At 53.5% G+C, this 27,082-nt stretch overlaps 2 protein-coding genes across 2 annotated transcripts in view; both read left to right on the forward strand.

Annotated features, from left to right (window-relative positions):
- The first annotated feature begins 742 nt into the window (after nt 1-742).
- On the forward strand, nt 743-14,699 carry MCM2 (minichromosome maintenance complex component 2). The gene is made up of 16 exons (XM_082060305.1): nt 743-809; nt 1,687-1,877; nt 2,428-2,603; nt 3,460-3,723; nt 4,683-4,902; nt 5,193-5,400; nt 6,640-6,774; nt 7,475-7,666; nt 8,317-8,410; nt 8,861-9,111; nt 9,346-9,472; nt 9,695-9,807; nt 9,933-10,169; nt 10,926-11,108; nt 12,626-12,781; nt 13,670-14,699. Exons 1-16 carry the CDS (start codon nt 804-806, stop codon nt 13,778-13,780), a joined length of 2,664 nt encoding a protein of 887 aa, XP_081916431.1. The 5' UTR covers nt 743-803; the 3' UTR covers nt 13,781-14,699.
- An 11,309-nt stretch (nt 14,700-26,008) lies between these two features.
- PODXL2 (podocalyxin like 2) overlaps nt 26,009-27,082 on the forward strand; it is a 30,538-nt gene continuing 29,464 nt past the window's right edge. Inside the window, exon 1 of the mRNA XM_082060012.1 lies at nt 26,009-26,116. Coding sequence (XP_081916138.1) covers nt 26,068-26,116 — 49 coding nt within the window. The 5' untranslated portion in view covers nt 26,009-26,067. The remainder of the gene's footprint in view (nt 26,117-27,082) is intronic.

Below are 27,082 nucleotides of genomic sequence, written 5' to 3' on the forward strand. Positions count from 1 at the left end.
TATATTCGTACCAGGCTGAATCACCCAGCTTGGCTCCTGGAAGAGCCACATCTATGGTTGTCAACTGCCTCTTCAGTCACTTTTCCTTCTGGTGTCTCCTGTTTCAGGGTGACTGTCCCACATCTGACTGCAGCCGATAGCAGAAATAGCCTGATACTAAACAGTGGTCAGAAACCCTCCAGAGAGGACAGCTCTCCAAAATCCAAACCATCTGTTATTATGCAGATATGTGGCCTGGAATGGACATGTTCCACCTTCTTGCCAAACATCAGCCTGTTGCTTGTTTTGCCTCTCTAAATTCCTCTTCCAGTTTCTCTAAGACACATTCTTCATTTCTTCTCCTAAGTGGTGTTGCTCCAAGCAGAGACAGCTGGGTCTGTTCTGCAGAATGGCACCGATTAGCTCCTCGTTTCTGTTGTTACACACAGACTCATGCAAAAAATACCCAAACACCAGAAGCCCCCTTTCCACCTCATCTAGTTTTACTGGGAACCTGAATAGAGGTGATTTAAGCATCTCTGCTATGGCTCAGCAGCCAGCCTGCCCAAGCCAGACTTGATTTTAGCTGCGGAGCAGCAGAGGTGAGTGCAGAGACACAGCAGTTCCCGGTGGAAGGGGACACCTCTAGCCCGGAGAGACATGCCCACGTTTCCCAATTTGCCAAAACTTGCCACAGTTTGCAGCTCCAGCCCTTCAAGAGCCCGAGCCCCGCCCCCGAGCTAATCCATTATTCATGAGCTTTCGCGCGCTTTTGTTGCCCACGTGACTGTTTTCGCGCGGAATCCGGCGGGCAGGAAGAAGCGATGGCGGTGAGCAGCTGGTCTGGGGTTCGGAGCGGAGCGGGGCGATCGGGGTGACCCCCGCGGGGTGCGGGGCTCGGTTCGTCCCCGCCGCGGCACTGCGGGCAGGGTCCCCGGGGGGTTTCGGGGGGTGGGATAGGGGCGCGCTCGCCCAGGACACCCTAAATGCCGCGGGAAGTTTCCCATGTGCCCCGCACCGGTGAACAGCCCGGGGTGGGGGGAGATCGGAGGCTTTCCTGCGCTCCGGCTGCCCTGGGCTCGGGGCATGGATTGCACCCCCGTTCTACCATGCGTTTCTGTTGTCATTTTTCAAGGAAACTAATTATTTTAACCTTCCACGCTTCGGGAATGTAAGGAACGTTTAACGAAGGAATGTTGTTCTTACAAAACTAAGGAGCTGCTGCCTGACCCCAGCGAGGGGGCGGGGAAGGACTGGGAGACATCAGACTATGAATCCTTAGTGTAAAACAAAGTCTCTTTTAACTAATCCCGGAATGCATACTGATACCTGCATTTCCAAGTTAGTCTAGGGGGAAGGGTAACCAAAAAGCCAGGAACCCATATTTTAAATAGATTGATGAGGGGAAGGGTATTGTTAGGATGAGATCAATGAAATATGTAAACTGAGGCAGGCGTCGGGTAGAACACCCGATCTTGCAAAATCATTATTAAAATACGTTTCACTAAGAGATCCTGCCTGGGCCTATTATATTTGCAAGGTAATTGTTTCCTACAGGGAAAAAGGATTTATTGCGGATCCATGTGCCCCTTCTGACCAGTGCAGAGGCTCCTGCGAGCGCTGACCCCTCTGCCCCCAGGGCCCGGTGCCGGGGAGGGGGGTGTCCCGGCCCCCCCAGCCCTCACCCCCTCTGTCCCATCCTTGCAGGACTCCTCCGAGTCGCAGGCAGCGGCCACCAGCCCGGTGCGCAGCTCCCGCCGCGGCGATGCCTTCACGTCCAGCCCCGGCCGGGACCTGCCCCCCTTCGAGGATGAGTCCGAGGGGCTCCTGGGGACCGGGGGGCTCCCCGATGAGGACGAGGAAGAAGGGGAAGAGCTGATCGGGGAAGGGATGGAAAGGTAAGGAAAGCGGTGGGAGGTGGCTCTTGGGGAATGGTGTCTGGGGATGGGGTTTTACTAATGGGGGTGACATTGGGTGGGTACTCAGCCGTGGTTGGGTCTCTCCGCGGTGCTGGTAGCTGGGGTGAGGGGCTGAAGAGCTGCTGGACAGTGGAGAAAGGTCCAGGCATGGTGTCATTTGAGTCCTGGAAGAACTGAGCGAATTACAAGCAAAATGCCATTGCGATCCAGTGTGGGTAAATCAAGATCTCCCTGGATACACGATGTGTGTCCAGCCCAGCTCCTTACTTCTGCGGCCATAGATTTTAACGTTTTTTCACTCAGCCAGGCCTGCTGGCAAGCTGGTGAACTTTACAATACAAAGGCTGGAGTGCCGGCACTCATAGCCCTGGTGCTGGAGCCCTTGGTACTGCAGGGCATCTTCTGTTGTGAAGTGTCTTCCTGCTCAACGCGTTCTTCTGCAGAACAACTGACACCAGTGATAGCCAGAGAAGGGCTGGAGAAGCACTTTCTGAGCCTGGACTGATTCGGTGCCGTGTGTGTGTGCCAGGGACTACCGCCCCATCCCCGAGCTGGACGCCTATGAAGCAGAGGGCCTGGCCTTGGACGATGAAGACGTGGAGGAGCTGACGGCCAGCCAGCGGGAAGCTGCCGAGCGCGTCATGAGGCAGCGAGACCGCGAGCTGGAGCAGGGCATGGGCCGCATGAGGAGGGGGCTGCTTTACGGTAGGTGGAGATCATGGAATCATGAAATCATAGAATAGTTTGGGTTGAAGGGACCTTCCTGGCTCCCCCAGTGCCCCCCCTGCCATGAGCAGGGACATCTTCACCAGCTCAGGGTGCTCAGAGCCCCGTCCAGCCTGGCCTGGGATGTCTCCAGGGATGGTTCATCCACCACCTCTCTGGGCAACATGGGCCAGTGTTTTAGCAGATGAGCTGAATTAAGTGCACAGCCGATCGCCAGGTGGTTGACTGTAACCCGGCCTTTGTGGGGGAGCTGGACTCTCACCCTCAGAGTAGGGGGGAGGTCTCTAGAGCTCCATGGTGTTTGGGTTCTTAGTGAAATCTCAGGCTGTAGGCTTGGCTGGACTTCAAATGTGTGATCACTTTAGATTTGAGCTTCCTAGGAGCTCATTTGGTGTGCTCTTCTCGTTCTGTGTTTGCTGCTAAAACAAACTCAGGATCCTGGGCCTATATCACAGGTTTGGGATTCTACCAAGTGTATGTTGTAGAGTTTGTTGGTTTTGGTGTTCCTATAGGCGCTTTTGTGAGCTGGATGGGAGGGGCCTTTGATGCACTTAAAAGCCCATTCCTTAGTCTTTCTCCCTCAGTGTGTTGATGGACACGACTGTGCTGTTGCATACAAATCTTCTTGTTCACCTTCATGAAGTCTTTAGCTACATTCTGGGAGATGTAGGAGCCAGGCTAGACTGGATTTAGGCTGGCCCTGGGATGGCTCTTGGTTTGTATCCCAGGCTCTGACCTCTTTGCTTCCACAGCCCGTGCGATCCAGCTGTGACTAATCCAAAGAGTGGGAATGGCCATCCCAGCTCGTTTACAATTTTTCCTCCCAACCCTTTAGATAGTGACGATGAAGACGAAGACCGTCCTTCACGCAAGAGACGACTGGCAGAACGAGCTGCTGATGGCGTGGAAGAGGAGGACGAAGACATGATTGAGAGCATTGAGAACCTAGAAGACATGAAAGGGCATTCGGTGAGGGAGTGGGTTTCCATGGCTGCTCCCCGGCTGGAGATCTATCACCGCTTCAAGAACTTCCTGAAGACCCATGTGGATGAACATGGCCACAATGTCTTCAAGGAGAGGATCAGCGACATGTGCAAAGGTAGGGCTGGGTGATCAGACGTTCTTTACTCTTCATGTGCTCACGGAACTTTGCAGTGATCCAGTCCACGGGTGGATTTTGTTTGCCTGCTCTGTTTGTCCCAGACGTGGAGTCAGCACTTTAAGAAACTGGGATGCTGATGGAGATAAATGAATAATGGAAACATGTCTGCTATCTTTGATTCTGGCTGACTAATTAGCAGGCCCCTGGTGTCTGCCGCTCATTAATATTCATATCGTAGAAACGCCAGCAAAAGAATATGTGGGGCAGCAGACAGCGGTCTGCGTGTTTGCGATCTGAGAGAGACAACAATTGCTGCCTGTGCCAGCTACTTTCTCACACTGGAAACTGGATTATTCAGTGAGGGGACGCGAATAGACTTTGTGACTTTGAAAACCATGTCGGTGTTGCGTCCTCATATTCCAACCAAGCACTGCCAGAATAAGCCATTGTTAAGGCTGTCACTGATAAATGTTAAAAGCAGAATTTGTCACATTTAGGAACAGCTCATGTAGTTGCAGTTGTTTGTATATCTGCTCTATATTGAGGCAGAAGCTTGAGTAGCGGGTCAGAGTCAGTGTCGTACTGCTGGGAGACAAAAAGCATTTGTCTTGTCCCTTCCCAGGAATGTAAGATGTAGGGTTTTGCCAGCCATTCAGCACACTTGTCTCTCCTATTAACTTGTTTCCTGGAGATCTGTGGGGGGGTTGTGTGTTGGGCTGAGGCTTTTGAGTCTCAGGAGCACCGAGCCTGGGAAATATCTGTGCTGGAGAGGAACAATCACAAGCTTGGTACTGATGAAGCATTTGTCAGAGAAATCAGTTTTTAAAAAGAGTTTTCCACCCATTTTCAAAGTGTTGACCTCTAAAGATATTCCAGGGAAGGTGCAGACGCCTGCAGGATACAGGCCTGAGGAGTGGGCAGCTTGAAAATAGCATTCACACAATGTTTTTCTTAAGAGAACAGAGAGAGTCTGGTGGTGAACTACGAGGATCTGGCAGCGCAGGAGCACGTCCTTGCCTACTTTCTGCCCGAGGCCCCCACAGAAATGCTGAAGATCTTTGATGAAGCAGCCAAGGAAGTGGTGTTGGCCATGTACCCCAAATACGATCGTATTGCTCAGGAGATCCACGTCCGTATCTCCCACCTCCCTCTGGTGGAAGAGTTGCGGTCGCTCAGGTAAGAACTAATAGCAGGGGTTTTGGGGTGCTCGGGAGAACTAATCTGCAAGCAAAAGAACTAGTGTGGATAAGTCCAACAGGATGACTGAGCTTATTACAGAAAAAAAAAGTCAGCTAAGAGTGAACTTCCAATGTACCCAAAGGTAAAACACAAACACTGCGAGTAACTCCTACTGATACCTGTTTCTTACTAAACCTTTGGGAGTTGTGCCTTGGATCAGGGGTGTTTCTGGAGGGCGTTGTGCCTTCTGTGCCCCGCAGGCGTCCAGCATCTCTGTCTTTCCTCAGGCAACTGCACTTGAACCAGCTGATCCGGACCAGCGGAGTGGTGACGAGCTGCACGGGGGTCCTGCCTCAGCTCAGCATGGTCAAGTACAACTGCAGCAAGTGCAGCTTCATCCTGGGACCCTTTTTCCAGTCCCAGAACCAGGAGGTGAAACCCGGCTCCTGTCCGGAGTGTCAGTCTCTTGGCCCCTTTGAAATCAATATGGAAGAGGTAAGAGCCAGGCTTGCCCAGACGGGTCTGTCTGTGCTGCCCAGGCTGCCACACTGCCTGCGTTGTCCCAAAAAGAGTGTTCTGTCACCTGATGTGCACAAAAAAAGAGCCAAATTGGAGCACACAGAGACAAGATACTGTTTATTAGAGTTGTGCAAGCCTGGATGCTGATATAAAGCCAGCACGCTAGCAAGAAAAGTAACAGCCATTATATACAAAATTTTACCACTGCATTCACACCCTGAAGAGCCAATTGGTTACACATTTGCGTATTGCATTACATAATCATTTTAGTGTATAATGAGCAGCATTCAGCTAAAGGACACCTTATCCAACAGTCTCGAGATCAGTGTTAAAGCCAGACTCAGCTAATTGTGTGGGCTTCAAAATGTCTAAAGCTGCAAGGTCAGCAGTGTCTGTAGTTTGTGACCGGGTGTTTTGCAAGTCACTCTTATCTTTGTTACATGAGTGAACTGACCTAAAACTGACAGGATTTATGTATCTTTAGGTTAGTGATTGCAGACAGGAGTGATTGTTTAAAATGGTAATGACAACACCAGCCTGGCCTTGGCTTCCACCCGTTGAACATTTTTGGTGCTGGGAGAGGGGTCTCCTGCTATATCCAGGGGTCTCTGAAGACAGATCTTGTCTATTTGAGCTCTTGAACTGAATCTGCCCAGTTTAGCAGTCAAAAGTAGTTTACTGCCTCATTCTAAGTGTTTTTGGCTTAATCTTTTGCCACAGTAATTTCTGTGGTACAGTTACCTGTCCATACTGTAGAAATGCAGACACAGACTGTCCAGCTCTCCTCCTTCCCAAATAGTATTTCCCGATACTGATTTTCCCAATGAGTACATTGTGATCTGACAGCTAATGAAACTAAAGGACAGCAAGAAAATCTTTGACATGGAGCTTCTGACTTTAATTCTTTGCTTTGCCGTCTTTAACTATCACAAGCGGAGCATCCTCCTCTCAGGAACTTGTCCAGTATTTGGGTGGACAAACGCTGTGCAGGCTGGAGCACAGTGGTGAGACGTGCCCAAGGGGTTTCCTGTCCCCGGTGTTGTCTGTCACACCCTGGAATTGCTGCTTACAACCTGTATTGTCCCGTGCCCATGGTTTCTAACCAAAGTACAATACATCATTGGATGTGCCTTCTCTACGGAGTTGCCTTTGAAAAGCATTGGCCGTGTTGATGCCGGCCAGACTTGCTGAGTAACTTTTCTGTTGTTGCTGCAGACGGTCTATCAGAACTACCAGCGCATCAAAATCCAGGAGAGCCCTGGGAAGGTGGCCGCGGGCAGGCTGCCCCGCTCCAAGGATGCCATTCTCCTCGCCGATCTGGTTGACAGCTGCAAGCCAGGGGATGAGATTGTGAGTACGGTGTTAAACTCAAGTATGGGGTGAGCACTGAGCATTCTTAAGCTCTGACAATGACAGTACAGCAACATTTGTGGGGCTGTGGGGAGGGATTGACCTCAGATGCATTTGAGCAGCTACTTCTGAGACTGGTATCAGTGAGGGAACAAAACTGAACCTTGAATCCTTGGGTCAGTTTGGGCCCCTCATGCCAAGAAAGCCCTCGAGATGCTGGAGCGAGTTGAGAGAAGGGAACGGAGCTGGTGAGGGGCTGGAGCACAAGTGTGATGGAGCGGCTGAGGGACCTGGGGGGTTCAGCTGGAGAACAGGAGCTGAGGGGAGACCTTCTGATCTCCGAACTGCCTGAAAGGAGCTTGGAGCCAGGGGGGGTCGGGCTCTGCTCCCCAGGAACAAGCACCAGGAGCCTCAAGTTGCACCAGGGGAGGTTGAGGTTGCATCTGGGGAACAATTTCTTCCCCAAAGGGCTGTGGGGCATTGGAACAGGCTGCCCAGGGCAGTGCTGGAGTCACCATCCCTGGAGGGTTGGACAGACGGACATGAGGTTCTCAGGGACATGGCCAGGGGTGGGTTAATGGTTGGACTTGATGAGGATTTCTTCCAACCAAAATGACTCTGTGATTCTGTGGTATCTTAAAACAGAGAGGGGGCTGTTTTATACTGTGCAGGCACTGACATCCTATCTCCCGGTTCCCAGGAGCTGACAGGGATCTACCACAACAATTACGATGGCTCCTTGAACACTGCCAACGGGTTCCCAGTGTTCGCAACTGTCATCCTGGCCAACCACATCGCCAAGAAGGACAACAAGCTGGCCGTTGGGGAACTGACTGATGAAGATGTGAAAGTGATTGTGGGTCTGTCCAAGGATGAGCAGATTGGGGAGAAGGTGGGTCAGCCTCAGACATCCTTTCTTTTCCTGTTGGTAGTTTGTCATCACCTGGCAGCTGGAACAGAAAGTGAAGGAAGGTGTCAGCTGGCTAAACAGTGGATAAAAAACCTGTAGAAATCCCAGGTTCCTCTGATCTGTTTTTCTGTAGCTCTCAGACAGCTGTTGGTGAGGGTGAGTTATAGGGGGGAAGCAATCAAGAAACTTTCCTTGTACTTTTGAGGGTCAGATTTTCTGTTCCTCCTCTTCCTTCTCTGCGCCTTCCACATCACAACAGAGCTGGAAGACGGGTGACAGACACTCAGGCACTGAGTATATCTGGCCATTGTTTTCTCTCCCCATGTCTTGAAAGCGAAGTGGAGGAAGCGTTCTAAGGGGTCAGTGCTTGCGTCTCCAATCCTCTTAAAGGGGGTGTTATTATTTAGCTTAACCCATGGTAGAGATCTTAGCTTTGCTTCTCTCTGCATGCCAAGACCTGAATTAAATACTTGAAGGAAAAAAGCCCCCTCACCTTGGGTAATGAAAGACTCTTTGGAGACAGCAGTATCATACGGGTAACACAGATTCAGTGCCTTGTTGATGTTCATGCCATATTCTGTCCTGAATGAGAAACGGTGTTCCCTGGACAACTCCTCTGGCTTTCCTTTCAGATTTTTGCCAGCATTGCCCCGTCTATTTACGGACACGAAGATATCAAGAGGGGCTTGGCTTTAGCTCTCTTCGGTGGGGAGCCCAAAAACCCAGGTGAGTCACTTGTGTCACCTGGGGCTGCTTCACTCAGCTGAAGGCAAAGGGACCTGGGTTTGTCTGTGCTGTTGCAATGGGAGGGTGAGAGTTGTCTGTGTGTCTTGGTGGCAGACTGAGGGATATCTGTGACGGAAGTGGCTGTGTTCATCACCCTGAAAACTCTGGTGTGACAGTAGAAAATTGAAAACAGCTCCTACTGCAAACCTGAGCGTGTTTTTATTCCTCCTCCTCAAGGAGGTCACGCTTGATGCCCATTCAGAGATCTGACCTTTCGGCATCCTGATTTGTTATCATCTCCTTAGAAGGATGAGTTCAGCAAGGTTAGAAAGGCTGGTTTACACATGACCACTTCCAAAGCCGACTTGGATTTTCCTTCGACTTGCCTGTAAGGTGGTTTCCCTTCCCACTGTTTGCCTTTCCAACGTGTCTCTCCCATTACTGTTGTAGGCGGCAAACACAAAGTCCGTGGTGACATCAACGTGCTTCTGTGCGGAGACCCCGGTACTGCGAAATCCCAGTTTCTTAAATACATCGAGAAGGCGTCCAGCAGAGCGATCTTCACCACTGGCCAGGGCGCTTCTGCCGTGGGCCTCACAGCCTACGTGCAGAGACACCCGGTCAGCAAGGAGTGGACGCTGGAGGCCGGAGCGCTGGTGCTGGCCGACAGGGGCGTCTGCCTCATCGACGAGTTCGACAAGGTGGGTCCCACATCAGCTCTGGGAAGGACTAGCCGTGGAGGGACTGCTTGTAACCTCAGCTATGAGGAGACACTAACTCATGGTGCTGTCTCCCAGCTGACCAAGGTTCCTGCAGTTTGCTCAGGCCGTCACTGGCCCATCGTGCAGTTTGTCACCTTCTCAGAGCCTCAGGAGCTGATTCCTCTCAGTGTGCTGGGCGTAATTTCAGTTTAAGTCATTCTTCCGTTCTTGTAGATGAATGATCAGGATAGGACCAGCATCCACGAAGCCATGGAACAGCAAAGCATTTCCATCTCCAAAGCAGGCATTGTCACGTCCTTGCAAGCCCGCTGCACTGTTATTGCTGCTGCCAATCCCATAGGTAAGTGCTGAGGGACCACAGGACCGTCTCGGGCTACCAGCATCAGTCTGTGGTCCTGAGAACTGCGGCACAGCTTCCCCTCTCTCTGCCTGGCTCCTCCAGTCTGGAGCAGAGATCAAGCGAGCAGTGAGGTCTCCGGTAAAGCGCCGGAGGTCTGTGCTTGCTTCAGAGCTTCAGCCTTGGGGCCTGTGTTGGACTTTGATGTTTGTCTCTGTGCTCCAGGTGGGCGATATGACCCATCGTTGACTTTCTCGGAGAATGTAGACCTGACAGAGCCCATCATCTCTCGCTTTGATATCCTGTGTGTGGTGAGGGACACGGTGGACCCAGTGCAGGTACGAGCTGTGCCATGAACCTGAGCTTGTGCTGGGCTTGTGATGCTGCCCTTGGGATGCTCAGCTGCAGCTGCCTGCTGAGTTTTGCTATCCAGTGAGTGTCTTCAGTGTCTGTTATCTTGTAGGATGAAATGCTCGCCCGGTTCGTTGTTGGCAGCCACATCAAGCACCACCCAGGTAGCAAAGAGGCCGTCAACGCCGATGAGGTTGTTCTTCCCAACACATATGGGGTTGAACCCATTCCCCAGGAGATCCTGAGGAAATATATCACCTACGCCAAAGAGAAGGTGCATCCCAAACTTAACCAGATGGACCAGGACAAGGTGGCCCGGATGTACAGTGACCTCAGGAAAGAGTCTATGGTGAGAATACTGAGGAGAGAAGTACATCTCTAGACTGCAAATCAGCCTGAGATGGCTCCAGCATATGTTGACACGTTCTTGCCATTCCTGTCACAAAAGTCTGTGCCACTGTTTTGTGAGAGACTGGCAGATCCTGCAGTGTGTGCTGAACAGATGATTCCTCATCTGAATGCAGAGTCTTGCCTCTTGCTGATCTGTGGACTGATAGACTGGACACATGTACTAGTGCCTCCAGTGACAAAGTCTTTGTATTGTCACCTAGTCTGGCGGGCCCACAGGAGATGTTTGCATCCATCCATATGCTACTGGTACATTACAGGGAGCCGTTCTGTGTAGAAATGCCCTTCTCTTTTGTCCATGTGATCTCTCAGGCTGGTTTCATCCTCTCCAAGTGGAAGGTGAATTCGTGGAGGTCCGAGGGAGATGTTTGGAGTTTGGGAAAACTAATTTTCTAATGTTTTTTTGTTGTTGTTGTTTTCAATTCCTTCTAAAAGTTGCTGGGGGAAATGGGATTGCTGTTCCTGGAAAGGCACTAAACAGTGGCAAAGAGGGACCCCACGGAGCATCCCCTCGCACCCTGCTGAATTAAAATATGGAGCAGGGGAGCCTGTACCACTGCAGAAGGTGCCAGCAGGTGGCAGAGCCTCCTCAGCCTGGGAGCCCCGCAAAGCCCAGGAGCAGCTCCCCACAGCTGAAGGAGATCCTGGGTCAGAAGCCCTTCTCCATGTCTTTAACCTCCTTCTCTTCCCCGCTTAGGCGACCGGCAGCATCCCCATCACGGTGCGTCACATCGAGTCCATGATCCGCATGGCCGAGGCTCACGCCCGCATGCACCTGCGGGACTATGTGGTGGAGGACGATGTCAACATGGCCATCCGCGTGATGCTGGAGAGCTTCATCGACACGCAGAAGTTCAGCGTCATGCGGAGCATGCGCAAGGTGGGCGCTGGCTGAGCTGCGGCTGGAGCTGCGGCCCAGGCTCCGTGGGTTCGGCTGCACCCTCCTCACACCACCCCTGTGGGGAGAGACCCTTCCCTCCTCTGCGGGGTCTGTCCTGCAGCGTCAGGTGCTGAGCAGGTTTGGGAGGGGATTCTGTCCCCCTGTGCTCTGGTGAGACCCCCCTGCAGTGCTGGTCCAGCTCTGTGTCCTCAGCACAGACATGGAGCTGCTGGAGAGGGGCCAGAGGAGCCACAGAAATGATCCGAGGCTGGAGCAGCTCTGCTGGGAGGACAGGCTGAGAAAGATGGGGTGTTCAGCTGGAGAAGAGAAGCTCTGGGGAGACCTTATTGCACCTTTCAGTGCTTAAAAGGGACCCATAAAAAAGATAGGGACAGACTTTTGAGCAGGGCCTGTTGTGATAGGACAAGGGGTGATGGTTTTAAACTAAAGGAGGGAGATTCAGGCTGGATGTGAGGAAGAAATTGTTGGCCCTGAGGGTGGTGAGAGCCTGGCCCAGGTTGGCCAGAGAGGTGGTGGATGAACCATCCCTGGAGACATCCCAGGCCAGGCTGGACGGGGCTCTGAGCAACCTGAGCTGGTGAAGATGTCCCTGCTCATGGCAGGGGGGGCACTGGGGAGCTGGGAAGGTCCCTTCAACCCAAACTGTTCTGCTGGGGGTCTGAAGGCCCCTACATGAGTGCTGTTCCTCAGTCTGTGGCGGGGCAATGTTTTTGTTGGGGCTGTGAAGGAAATGTAGCCCAAGCCTCTGTATCAAAAGTACTGCCAGGTGTGTCTTTTTTTTTTGACACCATCCCTGCCATTTTGGCACAGGACTCCCGCTGCTGCTGCTGCCAGGTGATCAAGCCGAGCAGGCAGTTTGTTTCTTTATATTTTTTCTATGGCTCCTCAGGAGACAGTTACCGCAGGGCAGCACTCAGTGGTTTTGTGCCCAGTCTGCCCTTTTCTCCGAGTGGCAAGGGCTGGCTCCAAAGAGCCCTTGGCTGGCCACGGCCTGGCATTTATCCACTCCAAGTGTCTGCCCTCAGTCTGGACAGCTCCCGGCCTCTCTCTTTGGCTGCACACAGCCAAGCGTGAGCGTCTGCGGGGAGGTGCAGGGCAGGCGAGTGAGAGCAGCTGCTCTGCACCTGCCCCAGCACCAGCCCTCCCAGGGCTGCCCCCCCGCGGGCAGCACCCCCAGCAGTGCCCTGACACCCCAGAGAGGCTCCAGGGCCCCCCCGAGACTTCAGATGGGTGTAAGAGCCCCTGACAGAGGAATGTCATGGATGTACAGGGCTGTGTTTTAACCACCTGTGCAGGTGGCAGCTTGGCAAGGCTGAAGTCCCTTAAGACACGCTAAGGCCACAGCTGATAGTGGTGTCACTTGGTTCCCCTTGTGGTGTCATTTGGTTCCCTCCGTGCTCTGTGGGAGCAGGGGCTGGGTTGGCGTGGGGCACGGGAGACCCGCGGTGTGTCCTTCGGTTCCTGACCTGCTTGCCTCGTCTCATCCTCCCTCCCAGACGTTTTCCCGCTACCTCTCGTTCAAGCGAGACAACAACGAGCTGCTGCTGTTCATCCTGAAGCAGCTGGTGGCAGAGCAGGTGATGTACCAGAGAAACCGCTACGGGGCCCAGCAAGACACCATAGAAGTCCCAGAGAAGGACCTGGTGGATAAGGTATGGGCTTATTGTAACAAGCTGGCTCTGGGCTTGGTTCCTGCTCTCTGCGTGCAGCTTCAGAACCAGACGTGCTCTCAGACTTTTAACTTCCCTTCCTGAGTTACGGCACCAGGAAAAAACCTGGTGTTAATTTACCCAGGAAATCAGGGCTGTCTCCTCTGCCTCTGCTCCTCTCTTCTCTGGGAGTGCCAAATTCTTTCCCCTCGGTTCTCATGCATCCCCCTAAAGCTTTGAGGTTGGAGTGGTAAACCCTGGGGTACAGCTGGTGCTTTGCAGGTGAATGAGAACACAAGGGCCGTGGCACCTGCGTTTGAAGAAGCAATGAGCAGAAGAATTTGTGTTTGCATTAACTTTCCTCATCCCTGCCGAAGCTCACCCTCCTCCTTAATGTGTCCTCATCCTGGCCCAGGGGCAGCACTCCTGGCTCGGCCTTTCTGTGCAAAGGACTGACCTTGCTTGGCACTAAAGCAGCATTTGATTCCTGGGTTGCTGCTTTTCTGCTCCTTGCGTGAAATGTGCAGATAACTACTTCCAGAACCACGGCTTGGTGCTGCCAGTGTCAGCTCCCCCACTCAGAAGCCTCTTGTGAAACTGTCTCCCAGTGGGTGAAGTATTAGGGGCTTTTGGATGGTAGTTATAGCTCTAGTGGGAGCAAAAGGACGAGCCGAGAGCGGGCGGATGCTGAGACAGCATCCTCTCTGTGCTCAGCTCAGCGCTGCCAAGGCTCCCCTGACCTGCAGTCTCCCCTGCTGCTGCAGTTCTGGTTCCTGCAGAGCAGAGGTTGCTGACTGGCAAGTTTTACACGGCCTCTGCTATGGAAAACCACGTGGTTTTTCTGATTTTCGAATAACCGTTTACCTCTCCCCTCCCTCCTCTTCCTCGCAGGCTCGGCAGATCAACATCCACAACCTCTCAGCCTTCTACGACAGCGAAGTGTTCAGGATGAACAGGTTCAGCCGGGATGTGAAGAGGAAGCTGATTGTCCAGCAGTTCTGAGGCTGGAAGCAGAATTCACCACGTGCTCCTGCGAGACAAAACCTCCATCTCGCAGCCCTCCCGAGAGCACAGAGATCACGATCCAGAGACGCTGAGCTGCACATTCTCTTGCTTGCTTTGTGCCTTATGGATTAATGGAGTGCTGAGCTGCTGAAGACCTTGTAAATAGAACAGAATTTAAGTAGTTAAATTCCCAGCCAACTCTGTTTAGCATCTTCGTTCGCTGTTTTGCCTTGTAGCTAGGCCCAGCAGGGAGAGAATCGCTGGCCACATGGATGGGATGTTTGCTGTTTGTTTGTCACTAGTTGTTATGGGCTTATCCACAGAAGAGAGCGAGTGGGAGCATTCGAAATGCGTTTGTCTGCTTTATCCGCGGCCCTTGGATTGCAAACACCCTCGGGGATTCTCTTTTCCCATCTCTGGCGACTGTGGAGCCTGCTGGGTGATAATTGAGACTGCTTTCAACTCTCCATGAGCCAGCCGGCCTCTCGGCTCCAGGCCTGTGAGCCCGACACTTGACATTTCCCCAGGTGCCCACATGGGTTGACCTTGTGCTTGGTTTCTGCAAGGGAGGGGAGAAACAGAGGGAGATGAGAACTGAAATAAAACGTAACTATTTTTAATATTGGTGGTTATTTGTATGGGCAGTGAAAGCTCTTTCCGTACATGCTGGGGCAGGGTCCAGAAGCCTTAGGGAAGGGGCTTCCTCTGCCTTACTGGGTGTTGTCTCTGTGCAGATGTGAATTTGTGGCTGGACTGAAGTGCTGGCACCTACACTGCACCCCATCTCTCACACCCGCTAGCTGAGGGTGATGTACCCATGGCACTGATTTGGGGAGGAGCTCCTGAGGACAGGATGGATGCAGCGTTCACATGCACTTTTCTTACTGTGTGTTTTGAATACATTTGTTTTCCAATACTTTTGTGTTTCAAATACTTTTGTGTTTGTGGCTCATGAGAACTCCCGCAGCCACGGGGGGAAGGAAGAGGGTAATTGAGCAACCTGGATGCTGGACCAGCTGCTCAGCAGTTTGTGGGGTTGGGTTTGGGTGCAGACACATCTCATGTTCTCTCTCTCAGTCTGTGGGAGCTTCCCGTGCTGGTCTCAGCTATGGCACATCCTCACTGCGGAGAGATCCCAGGACACCGTTTGTCCACAGGACAGTGCCATATTGCCACAGTCCCACCCAGGGCCGAGCGGCTCCTTCCCTGCCTTGCCTGCTCATCGGAGCACTGATCCATCTGTGGGACTCTCTCCTGTAAATGTTTGTATCACGGTGAGACTGTCCTGTCGCAATACATGTCTCCCACCTCCCTTCCTTTCCCACCCCTGGGTTTGACAGCCTTGATCTCACGTCTTGGCTGCTGCTTGGATTCCAGTCTGGGGGAAGCAGTAAACCCTCTCCAAGACGCCGCTGAGGTCTGCAGTGAATGTGCTCTGCCTGGCTGGATTTACGGCACCGTAAGGCACCTCCAGCCTCCTCCTGCCTGTTGCTCAAGAGAATCCGTGCTCTGGCTGCTGCGACTCCGTGCTGGCCAGGCAGACGTGTCCCTGGCGGCTGATGCCGTGGGGTTTGTCATGGTGATGTGTGTGTGTGCGTCCACTCAGCCGGGTTGTTACGGGGGAGCTCGCGGGGCTTGACCCCCGCTGGGGGCTCAGCACATGATTCTCAGCCTGAAACTGGCTCCGTGTGTCGGTTTGCTGCCTGCCAGCTCCCTCCTGTGTATTTGTTTAACTGTTTTGGCTGCTTCTTTCCCTTCCCACTGGGTGTCTGTCTACCAGGGCTTTCCACAGCCAGCCCACGGAGATGCGTTCCTGGCACGGCCTCCCTAGCCAAGCCAGCCCTTTGCCCCCCGAATGTGCGCCTGGGTCAGACATGTGCGGGGAGGGCAGAGCCGCCGTGTGCCGGGATCGCGGGGGAGGCCCAGCATGTCCCTCGGGGGTGTCAGCACCTCGTGTCCCAAAGCCGGGGGCCACGGCAGAGCCAACGCCGGGGAGAGCGACCGCCAGCACTCGCACGCTGTGCCCAGCTCTGCGGGAACCCACATACCTGGCCGGGGAAAACGCTGGTCCTGGTAGCAAAACCAGCAGTAATGAGGGATGAAACCAGCTTGTCAGGCAAACTGAATTTCTGTGTTGAGCACCAGCAGGCCCAGGGCAGTGACTGTCCCCCTGTGCTGGGCACTGGGGAGGCCAAACCTCAAATCCTGGGGGCAGTTTTGGGCCCCTCATGCCAAGAAAGCCCTTGAGGTGCTGGAGCGAGTTGAGAGAAGGGAATGGAGCTGGTGAGGGGCTGGAGCACAAGTGTGATGGGAGCGGCTGAGGGACCTGGGGGGTTCAGCTGGAGAACAGGAGCTGAGGGGAGACCTTCTGATCTCTGAACTGCCTGAAAGGAGCTTGGAGCCAGGGGGGGTCGGGCTCTGCTCCCCAGGAACAAGCGCCAGGAGCAGAGGAAACGGCCTCAAGTTGCGCCAGGGGAGGTTGAGGTTGGATCTGGGGAACAATTTCTTCCCCAAAGGGCTGTGGGGCATTGGAACAGGCTGCCCAGGGCAGTGCTGGAGTCACCATCCCTGGAGGGTTGGACAGACGGAGATGAGGTTCTCAGGGACACGGGTCAGTGCCAGGGATAGGGAAATGGTTGGGCTTGGTGATCTTAAGGGTCTCTTCCAACCCAAATGATTCTATGATTCCATGAGCATTAGGTGTGGGAGGAGAAAGGGGCTTTGCATTGCACTGGACAGATATAAAAATGCTTCCTAAACATGCACAACCTTGTGAAGGCTCTGCTGTGCCTGTAGGGACCCACACAGAGTTAAATGCATGCCCAAGCGTGTCACCAAAAACCGTGAGAGCATGCACAGGAATGGAGTGGCACTCCTGATTGTCACAGAACAGAATCACAGAACAGCTGGGTTTGGAAGGGACCTCTGGGGATCATCCAGTCCAACCCACCTGCCAAAGCAGGTTCACCACAGCAGATTGCACAGGAATTTTCTCAGCTCCTTGCCAATGCTGTTGACAGTCACCCTTCAGTTTTGTCCTACAACTTGCTTCTGCCTGCTGTACTCTGGCCCCCCTCACTTGGCCCACAGCATGACCAGTGCCAACAGGGAGATGCCATTGTTGGAGTCACTTCTTCATCCCTTTGCTCACTCTGTCTCCTGAATCCCCACTACAAAGGCAGTTTTTCCTCCCCACCTCGTGTTGCCAGCATCCAGCGGAGCAATGAATTCTCGCAGCTGCGCCCTCGCTGTCGTTGGCATCATCCGCTCAGCGGAGCGTTAACGCCAGTCTGAAGGCACGTTCCTCCTCTCACGGCCACTGAGCTTTTCGGGTTCCCCGGAGCAAACTTTGGCTGTTGACAGCATCAGGTGTCTGGGCTGGACCGAGGTGCAGACAGAGGTGAAAACAGATGCTGCTCTGAACAGGGACTGCTTAGCCAGGGGCATGTTCCAGCTGAACGTAGCGAGGATTTTCCTGCGGGGCTCTGGAGATGGGCAAGCCAAGCTGCGCTCCCGTGAAACAAGGAGTTGCTCCCCTGACAACCTTGGGTTTAGCCAAGCTTGAGCGCTTGGCTTCTCGCTGCTGTGATTCAAACACTGCACAGCGCCTCTGACAACCTGGGGCCAATGCAAAAGCTGTGGGAGGTGAGGTTTGGCCCCACTGGGCTGTGCCTGGGCTCGGGCAGAAGATGATGGGGATGCTTCTTGCAGAGCAGACAGTGTGTGAAGCCAGGCAGTGTCCCTTCTGCTGGCCATTCCTCCCTTGGGATTGTGGTTGTTAGTAAATTCTGGGTGAGACTGGCTTGGAAAAGCACCTTGATTTGAAAAGGGCGTGATGGGCCAGATCCTGATCTGGTTTAATTTGAACACGCTGTGTGCACACTCCTGAGAACAGTGTGGCTCTCTGCAGCACATCGGGAGCTGTTTGACCTGAGTCCAGCACGTAGTACAGATATACACATAAACATAATGCATACGTTATTGACTGGGTCCAAACGAGGGTCACAAAAATGATCCGAGGCTGGAACAGCTCTGCTGGGAGGACAGGCTGAGAGAGCTGCGGTGTTCAGCTGGAGAAGAGAAGCTCCGGGGAGACCTTATTGCACCTTTCAGTGCTTAAAAGGGGCCGATAAGAAAGATGGGGACAGACTTTTGAGCAGGGCCTGTTGTGACAGAACAAGGCATGATGGTTTTAAACTAACGGAGGGAGATTCAGGCTGGACATGAGGAAGAAATTGTTGCCCTGAGGGTGGTGAGAGCCTGGCCCAGGTTGGCCAGAGAGGTGGTGGATGAACCATCCCTGGAGACATCCCAGGCCAGGCTGGACGGGGCTCTGAGCAACCTGAGCTGGTGAAGATGTCCCTGCTCATGGCAGGGGGGGCACTGGGGGAGCTGGGAAGGTCCCTTCAACACAAACTGTTCTGTGATTCATGCTCGCTTGGGGTTCGTGAGCAGGTGCCTGCAGAGAACCAGCTAACACGTGAGGGTATGTGACCTGGGAAAAAGGGACCAGCTAACACGTGAGGGTATGTGACCTGGGAAAAAGGGCGAGACAACCCCCCTCCCTTCCTGCAGCTCTTTCCTACCTGCTGACAGGGTCTAGACTCTAGAGAGCTTCTGCCCTTATTGTGATCATTAACCAACACGCTACATCTGCAGGTCCTGGGTTCTGGTCAGTGTGCCAGTGGCTGTTTCTGAGTCTGCTTGTCAAATGAGAGATGCCCCTTGAGTATGGAAAATTGTGCCTCCTGTAGTACATATTTTTCCCCTCAAATTAATGCCAAAGTCGCTTGGAAAAATTACCATATGCAGCATTTCTGGACCAGCAGTGTTTGATTTTGTACCATGCCAGACCTTGGCTGGAACCCCCTCTGTCCATCTCCTGTGTGTTTACTAAAGAGCTGCCTGGAAACCGGTTGACAAGCATTTTCCCAGTGTAACTGTGCCCAAGGTGTAGCGGTTGTGTTGGACAGCGTCACCTTGCTGTCCTGGAGGAGGCTGAGCAGCTGCAGTTCAGCCAGCAGGACCATCCCAGGTGTCCTTGTTGACCTCAACTGACCTGAATACCTGAATTCGAGCATGGGGTCGCTGAGCTGTGAAGACAGAACGGCAATGGGTTTACAGAAGATGTGTATCTGCAGATACGAGTCACTGCAGACACCAACCCCTCATGCCACGCTGCAGGGAGGATGCTCTCTGAACTTCCTCGTATTTCTCCATCTCCTAAAATACTTCTCCACTTAACAAGGCAGAGCCAAAATTGGACCGGGCTTCTGCTGTATTTTACATCTATTATGCAGTTCTTGCTGCCACGACTGATTTAATGTCTCCATTATCATGGAGCGCTGGCCTGCCAACAAACCCAGCCATCCAGCATGGTCCTCAGCCACAACCGAACGTCTGTGAGGAGCCTCGAGGGGCTGCTGAGTGCTGCATCTTCAGGGTGAAAGCTCCTTGGAAGGGGTTGTGCTCTTTCTGTTCATCTTCCAAGTCACTCTCCTCTAAGGTTGAGAGGAGGCTGTGGGGGGAACCCAGTGCCAAATTTCTTCTCTGGGTTATCTAATGTTCAGGGAGATGTGAAAGCAACTGTCTGGTGTAAAAGACACTGAGGAGCTTCGGTCCCATCAAACCACGCAGGAACACGTATCTAGGAAGGCCAGTTGTCACCACGAGCCTCTTTTCAGAGTCAACACACACCAACCTTCAGATGCTGACTGCCCCCTGCTCCCGAGACACCCACAGCCCAGGTTAGCTGTCAAAACCAGGTGTTTTCCAAATATCACATTTGGATTTTCAGTTTAGCAAGGAAAGGTATAACCCACAAGTCACCTCTGGGTTCTTCCCAGTGAAGATACTTTGCCCATTGAGGAACCAACACCTACCAACACCTACCACCCACCCCAAAGAGTTTCTCAAGCCACTGTACAAGGGGGGAGCTTATATCGTTAGGGCCCAGAGGGTACTAATAGGCCTTAATTGCCCTAATGGGGCTCACCTGGGGCCTCCACCCACACCAGGAGCTCTATTTAAGCTCAGCCTGGGACCCTTACTGCATGTTTTCTTCTACTGCTGTGGATTGTCAGGCTATCACTAGATGGTGTCTGACCATGGTTGCTATCAGCAGACCATGATTCTGACCTATAGACTGAATTATTAGTTTGATGTTGGGCTGGCTGCATCACTATGAGCTTCTCTGGACTTCTGGCTGCTGCCCCTGAGTGTCTTGTCTGCCTTAGGTACTGGGGGGCAGGGGGGTCTGTCCTGCTGGCTGTTGTTGTGTTCACCTCCCTGATGTTGCTCTTCAAACCCTGCATAGCAAGGGCTTGGTTGTCACTTCTTTGGGCTCAGGTCATACCTCTAAACTAGACAGAGCTGAGACCAAACCTCTTGCAGCTTCTCACCAACCTCCTGGTTCTGCTGGGCTTTGGCTTGTTTATCCTTCTGCCCCAGTACAAAGCTTTGGAAGGCCTGAGATCTGCCTGTCCCTGTGGCATCTATTACTCTGCAGATTTTCCATCCCCTCCAGAAGGGCAATTGGTCCCTGCTTAGGATCGGAGTTGATGAGCTCAATGTGGAGATCTGGGGGTTCTCCAAGCTGTGCTGCATAGAAGCCCAGCTTAAATGATGGGAATAATCCCTGAGGTGTAGTCCTCTCTCCGTCCTCGCTGGGAGCTCGCTGGTCACCCCTCAGACCAGGGGAAGGCTGTGACCGTCCCTCTCTGTGCCAGCTCTGGCACAGGAATGCGACTGGGTCGCAGCTCCTCTCCAGTGAGGAGCCCTGGGCTATGAGGAAACCTGCTTGGCCTTTCAGCTGGAGAGCTCTCTGTTTCCTTGCCTCAGGTGGCTCCATTAAAGGTTATTCTGGCCCTTTAATCAAATTCAATATCGCTTTGTTTTCCTCTGCCCTCCGGGAGCCCGCTGAGGTTTGCTGTCAGAGCCTCCCGCATGGCTATTAATGCAGCGATCACCTCCGCGTTGGCCGGGAGAGACACGTAAAGCTGCAGGGATGGGAGGCAGCAGGAGCACATGAAAACTAGAAAGTAAAGCACAACCTGTGCTTGATCTTCACCTGCACCTTGCAGCAGCAGATGGGAAAGGAGCAGGGCTGGCAGCATTGCTGTGTTTGGGGGGCAGCGTGCTCACCCCGAAGGGAGCAAGCTGGTCCGGAGAGATGCAGAAAGGCTCAAAGAGATACCGAGAATCCCACTCCTGGGCTCTAAATAGTGCAGATTCTCTTCCCCTCTAGTTATGGTGTATCCTGGAAGGCATTAATTGCTCCAGGTCACTCCTCTTGAAGTGTTTATCACATGCCTTCCCCAGCAGGGTTTGGGATGGGAGCAGCAGCTGTGTGTTTTGCCCAGAGAACGGCTGCGTGCCTGGGCCGCACAAGAACAGAGTGGGTACCTGCCCCTGCTTGGTACAGTCAAAACCTTGCACGGTGTCCCGGTATTAAAAAGGCTAAGTCAGCAAATAAGCTTATATAAAGCTTGTCGGAGGTTCTGGAGTAAATTCACATATGCTGGAACAAGGGAGAGGTTCAATCTTTCCTGTTGTCTGAGGAAGGAGGGGCTGAGTGGGGGATTCGGGAGGTTTTGGGGACATGAGACGCCAAAGGGCCGTACAGCTCTGCAGGAGATGGGGTTCAATCTCGCCATGTGCCACCAGCCTGCGGTGTCACCCCATCCCTGTCCCACAGAGCGATCCAGGCGACGGGACACAGTCTGAGAAGAGGTTTTTCTTTCCTTCTGATCTAAGACTGGGCGCAGATCACTTTCCCTTGTCCGGACAAATGTCAATGCGCAAAGGAAGAAGGGTTAAGCCTTTTTCCTGGTCCTAGTGACATCTTGCGTTTTCTAATGCTGCCAGGACTTAACATCTGACTGCTCGTTTGTTTTGCTTATTGTTTACTTTCCTGCTCTGCTGAGCAAGGGCAATAGATCACTTTCACCTTTGTAGGTGGATTCAGTTCTGCTGTATTTAGGAGAATAAAACATCTCACCAGCATATTTCAAGTTAATGCATCGCCCTTTTTTTAACTGGAGTTTCAAAATAAGTTACATTTCTGTTGAGATCAGACTTTGCAGTTAATTTCCTTTTAATTAACAGCTCTTAGGCACCAAATTCTTTCCCTCAGCTATCCCCTCTTTCCTCTACCTCAGTAGTATTTGTTTGCAAGTATCTTGGAACAAAACGTGACCCTTAAATTGAAATGGGAAAGCTGGCTGCATTTCCTGAAGGCAGAAGCTGTTAGGGTGACTTAAAGGGGGAGACGGCAGAAGGATTTCCAGCTCTGCCAGCCTGAAATACACGCTTGCTTTCTGGTTCTGCCTAACAGGCATAACTGTGAAATTGAACAATTTGGGAGAAGAACAGAAAAGCACAGATAACGGTAATACCAAGAAAAATTTCTGAATGGCTTTGAAGCAGCTATAAAAGAGCATTTAGTGCAATTGTAAAGCGTCTTTTACCAGTGCTCTGAACATCGCTGGAGAATATACAGCAGGTAGGGAGGCTGGGGGAGGTCAGGTGAGAAATGACAAGGCTTTGCTTGTGAAGCTGTCGATACCGCAGAGGGGAGCCAAGCCAGCCGAACCTATTGCAGGGAGCGTGAAATGAAGACACAAGGACTGTGCTGGGTTTAAGTTCATGCTGTTTTTAAACAGAACTGGTGTTGCCCATCTCTGCTTGGCTGTTTTCTGCTCCGCTGGCAGCACTGACCTGGCTGATTGATGTTGCTACTAATTTTATTTCATTTTCTTGCCCAAGATGTGTCTTCTCTTTTCATACTCCCGCTTTGTTGCTCCGTCTGGGACCAACGTACAATGTCAAAATAAATCCAGGGAGCACCATGAGCCTCACAGAAACTGTGCACACTGTGGTGCCCGCGTGGTTTCCTCCCCCCCGATTCGAGGCTGTGTGATACACGAGGGTGTTTTTGTGCTTTCTTTGATGTGATGAGGCTGCTTCAGACACTGAATTCAGTTTCTATGACTTGGGAGCGGGATGTGGCAGGGTCAGGAGATCTGAAAGGCTTTTAGTTACCCGCTTGTAGCAAGCCACCTGCATGCTAAGACAGCCAAATTACCAGCAGCAAAGCGAAAAATGACAAGAGCATTCATTAAGTGCCGTGCCTGGACTAGAATCTGAGCGCACTGAAGTGTTTTTATCTCATCTAACGGGCAAGCGACAGCTCGGGAGTTCCTGCTGCATTTCCTGCTCGGCGGGGGCTGGGGGCTGCATTGATTCGGGGATAAAAAGGACTTTCAGAGCACTGCGGGGACGTGGCCCAAAAGAAGCTAAAAGTGGGTCTTTTGGTTGCAGCCTGTGGGTTTTGCCTCGCCGGGCTGGGTAGCGGGTGCAGCCGGTCTGTTACCTGCCCTCGTCATGCTCAGGATAGCATGGAGCTGGCAAAAAGAGCCAGGGAATCGCACAAAGGGGCGACATGTGCCAGCACTGGTCTGGTAGGAGCTGTGAAGGGCAGTATCGATAACGCCAAGTACCGTCGGTTGGCTGTTTGATTCACAAGAGGTTTTTGCCGCACCACCTTTCTTTAGTTGTTGAAAATGAGCAAGTTCACGCCAGAAAAAAATGCCGTCATTATTTTTTTCAGGAGATTCACTCTTCAACCATGAAAAGGTTCAATGCTTACAGGGAAAAAAAGCTCAAGAATATTTTTAATGAGTGGTTATTTAGGGTATAAGATGAGGATTTTAAATTCAAATGTTCACCTTCATGCCTACGTCCTGTTGTCTTGGGGACATGTCATGTGGGAGACGTGGGCAGCCGGTGTGAACACTGCAAGCGCAAAACCCTTGGTGAGGCCGTGGCAGCATCGCTGTCCCCTCACTCGGAGCTTGCCACCTTGGGTTTTAGCATCTCCTGGAGAAAATCGTTTTGAAACAAAAGAAAAAGGCTTCTAATTGCTGCTGCTGAGGAAAGCTTGAAAACACAAGCTGGATGCCTAATGGAAAGGGACCAATATGTTTTTGGGTCCTTAAGCTTGAAGTCATAGAATGTTTGCAGCCTTGTGCTGCTCAGGGCTTGACCACGTCTCCCAGATGCTTGGCCAGGGCTGGATCGGGAGCTGCACAGCTCCTCGGAGGGGACAGCGGGGGGTGAGGTGGGACCCTGCGGCTCAGGGGGCTGGCGGGTGTCCCCTCTCAGCTGCTGTGGTATTGCAGGACTTGTTGAGCATTATTGCTTGGACACCTGTCTGACAAAGACCTTGCTCGCATCATTTACTGGAATGCTGTGCCCCGAGGCCACTGAAGATGTGTTTAATTTGAAATTGGATTTAATTAGAGCAGTTGGACTTCTTGTTGCTGTAATAATGATTTTTGGCGTGATGTTCAGTGTGTTTCTTTGCTGTGCTACTCGCCAAAGCAGAGAACTACTCTAAGAGCTACAAATCCCAAGAACTGCTGCACTGTAATTTCATTTTCCCTTTACAGATGCAGCAGCTTGCACAGAAGGGCACGAGGAAGGGGGCGTCAGTTGAATTAGTGTCACTGTGACAATCTCAGATGCGGAGGTGACACACCACAGCGGTTTCCCCAGCGGGTGTCGGAGCAGCTGTCCCTGCTAGGGCAGAGGCTCCAACAGAGACGTGGCCACAGGTGACAGACGCAGCCGTCCAAGCCCTGGGCTGCAGCAGGAGAAATGTCCCTCTGTCCTGCAGAAGGTGTCCTCTCTTGGAGGGGCTGTGCCACCACGTGGAGGAGTTGTAGGATCCTGCTGCAAAGAGCAAGGGGAGATGGACAGAATCTTCTCTGGGACAAAACAGCTTGAAGAGCCCCCAACACCAGCTGAAGCGGAAGAGCAGGCAGTGCCCACCCCTAATGTTAAGGGAAGCGCAGCCTCTGAGAAGGTGAAGGATGGAACCTTCTGACACCAAAAGGAAGGCTCCTGCTCCACCTAAGGATGAGCAGCTACGAAATAAGTTCACTGGCCTCAAGGGTGAGCAGGAGCCAGATGTTCTCCACCTTGATATCTGCTGGAGGGACAGCACAGCAGGACATAAGCAATCCAGGAGATTCCTGAAGTGTATTGGTGACAGATTCCTCCTCCAAATGATAAAGGAGACAAGAAGAGATGTTTTGCTGGACCTCATACTTGCCAACAATGAGGTGCTCACTGGGGATGTGAAGGTCAAAGGCAGCCTTGGCTGCAGTGACCATGAAATGGTGGAGCTCAGGATCCTGAGCGGAGGAAGGAGGGTCAAAAGCAAGCTCACAACTCTGGCCTTCATGAACGTGGACTTTGGCCTCTTCAAAGATCTTTGGCTCTTCGAAGGGCCCCCATGAATGCTGAGGGAGCTGGCAAGTGTTATTGCAAGGCCACTCTCAATAATCACAGAATCCCAGAATGTCAGGGGTTGGAAGGGCCCTGGAAATCTCATCCAGCCCAGTCCCCCTGCCGGAGCTGGAACACCCAGCTGAGGTTCCACAGGAAGGTGTCCAGGCGGGTTGGAATGTCTGCAGAGAAGGAGACTCCACAACCTCCCTGGGCAGCCTGGGCCAGGCTCTGCCACCCTCCCTGGGAAGAAGTTTTTTCCCATATTTAAGTGGAACCTCTTGCGTTCCAGTTTGAACCCATTGCCCTTTGTCCTATCACTGGTTGTCACTGAGAAGAGCCTGGCTCCATCCTCCTGACACTCACCCATTACATATTTATAAACACTAATGAGGTTGCCCCTCAATCTCCTCCAAACTAGAGAGACCCAGCTCCCTCAGCCTTTCAAGTTCTTCTGTGTTATGAAGTGAGGTGGTAGGTGAGGAGGTCACAGCGGCTCCGTGGGTCATGGGCAGCTGAGCAAAGGTCAGAAGACGGATGTTCAAGGTCTCTGGTCTGGGGGCTGATGCTGTCAGGGCCCCGTGGTTTTGGGTGACCGTTCTTGCTGGGCTCTCAGCTCCCGTCGCCGCCCCCACCAGCCGCCTTTTCCCCGCGGGGGCTGCTGCAGCCGCGCCGCCGGCTCGTTGTGCGCCCGGGGCCGGCGGCGAGCGGGGCCCCGCAGCCGGGCATTCGGTGCAGATCAGCGGCCGGGCCCCGCCTCTGTCCCGGCCGCTCCGTCTGCGCACCCGGCGGGCAGCCCGGACCCCCCTCCCCGCCGCTTCCCCGCCCCCGGAGCAGCGGCGGCGGCGGCGGGAGGAGGCGGCGCCGGGCGGCGGGATGCAGTGCGAGGCCGGGCGGCGGGCGGGCGCGGCGGCGAGGGGCAGAGCCCGGCGGGCGGCGGGGCGGCCCCGCTCCCCGTGAAGAGGCGGCGCGGCAGGGCAGCGGCCGCCGCCATGCAGCCGTTGCACCGGGCCCCGGCGTTGCTGCTGCTTCTGGCCGCCGGTGAGTGGAGGCTGGTGGGGCGGGGGTCGCCGCCATCCCTGCGGGCTGGGGCGGGCTCGGCCGCCGGGACCCCCCGCGGCGGGGCTGGGCTGGGCGGTCCGGGGCAGCGGGCGGGGGTCGGTTCTTTCTGCGGGGCGCCCGGAGCACCGGGACCGCAGGCGGGGGGCGGGTCTGCCCCCCTCCCCTCCACCCTCAACCCCGTGGATCCGCGCTGGGTCCAGTTCCCCGGGACAGCGAGACCTTCGCGGGAGGCCGGTCTCCATCACCCCCGCCCTCGCAAGCACCGTTGACCCCCGGGTACCGGGAGCCCCATCCCAGAGCTCTCCCTCGGTGCCAGGACCCCCATCCCAGAGCTCTCCCTGGGTACCGGGCACCAGAGCGCTCCGGAGCGCCCGGTCCCTGCCCTGGGGGGTGACAGGTGACCCCCGGGCTCCCATCGCTGGGGGTTGGAGGCACGTGGCTTTTACTCTGCGGGGATGGGGGTTCACCCTGGGTCTCCAAGATGGGGTACGCAGTGCTGGGCCCTGTGGGGACCCCATAGCACCCACAGCGCTGGCGGTGCGGGGACAGGATGAATGTCACCCTGGACGGGGTGCGCTGATGCCGTGGCACTTCGGCACAGTGGACCACGCTGTGCTGCCCCCAAAACACCTTGTCTTGTATCGGTGGCTTCTCCTGGCATCGTGGTAATTTTGTGAACTACTGCAAAATTGGCACAAAGGAAGGGGGAACGACAAATTGTTCTGTGTTCCTCCGAGAGCTTCCTCTTGAAATCTGGAGTAGAGGTAGGGTGCCAGGGAAAGGCAATTAAGTGCAGGAATAATGACACTCAGAATAGTTATGAAGGCTCTGCTTCTATTTTTGAGCAGTCTGGGGAAATTTCCCAACAAAGGGATCCCCCCCAAAGAACCATGAGGCTGAGATTGCCCTCTCCCTCCCTATCCCCATCGCTTTTATACAGAAATC

The sequence above is a fragment of the Streptopelia decaocto genome, assembly GCF_964273445.1.
Source record: "Streptopelia decaocto genome assembly, chromosome: 8".
NCBI classification, from domain to species: Eukaryota; Metazoa; Chordata; class Aves; order Columbiformes; family Columbidae; genus Streptopelia; species Streptopelia decaocto.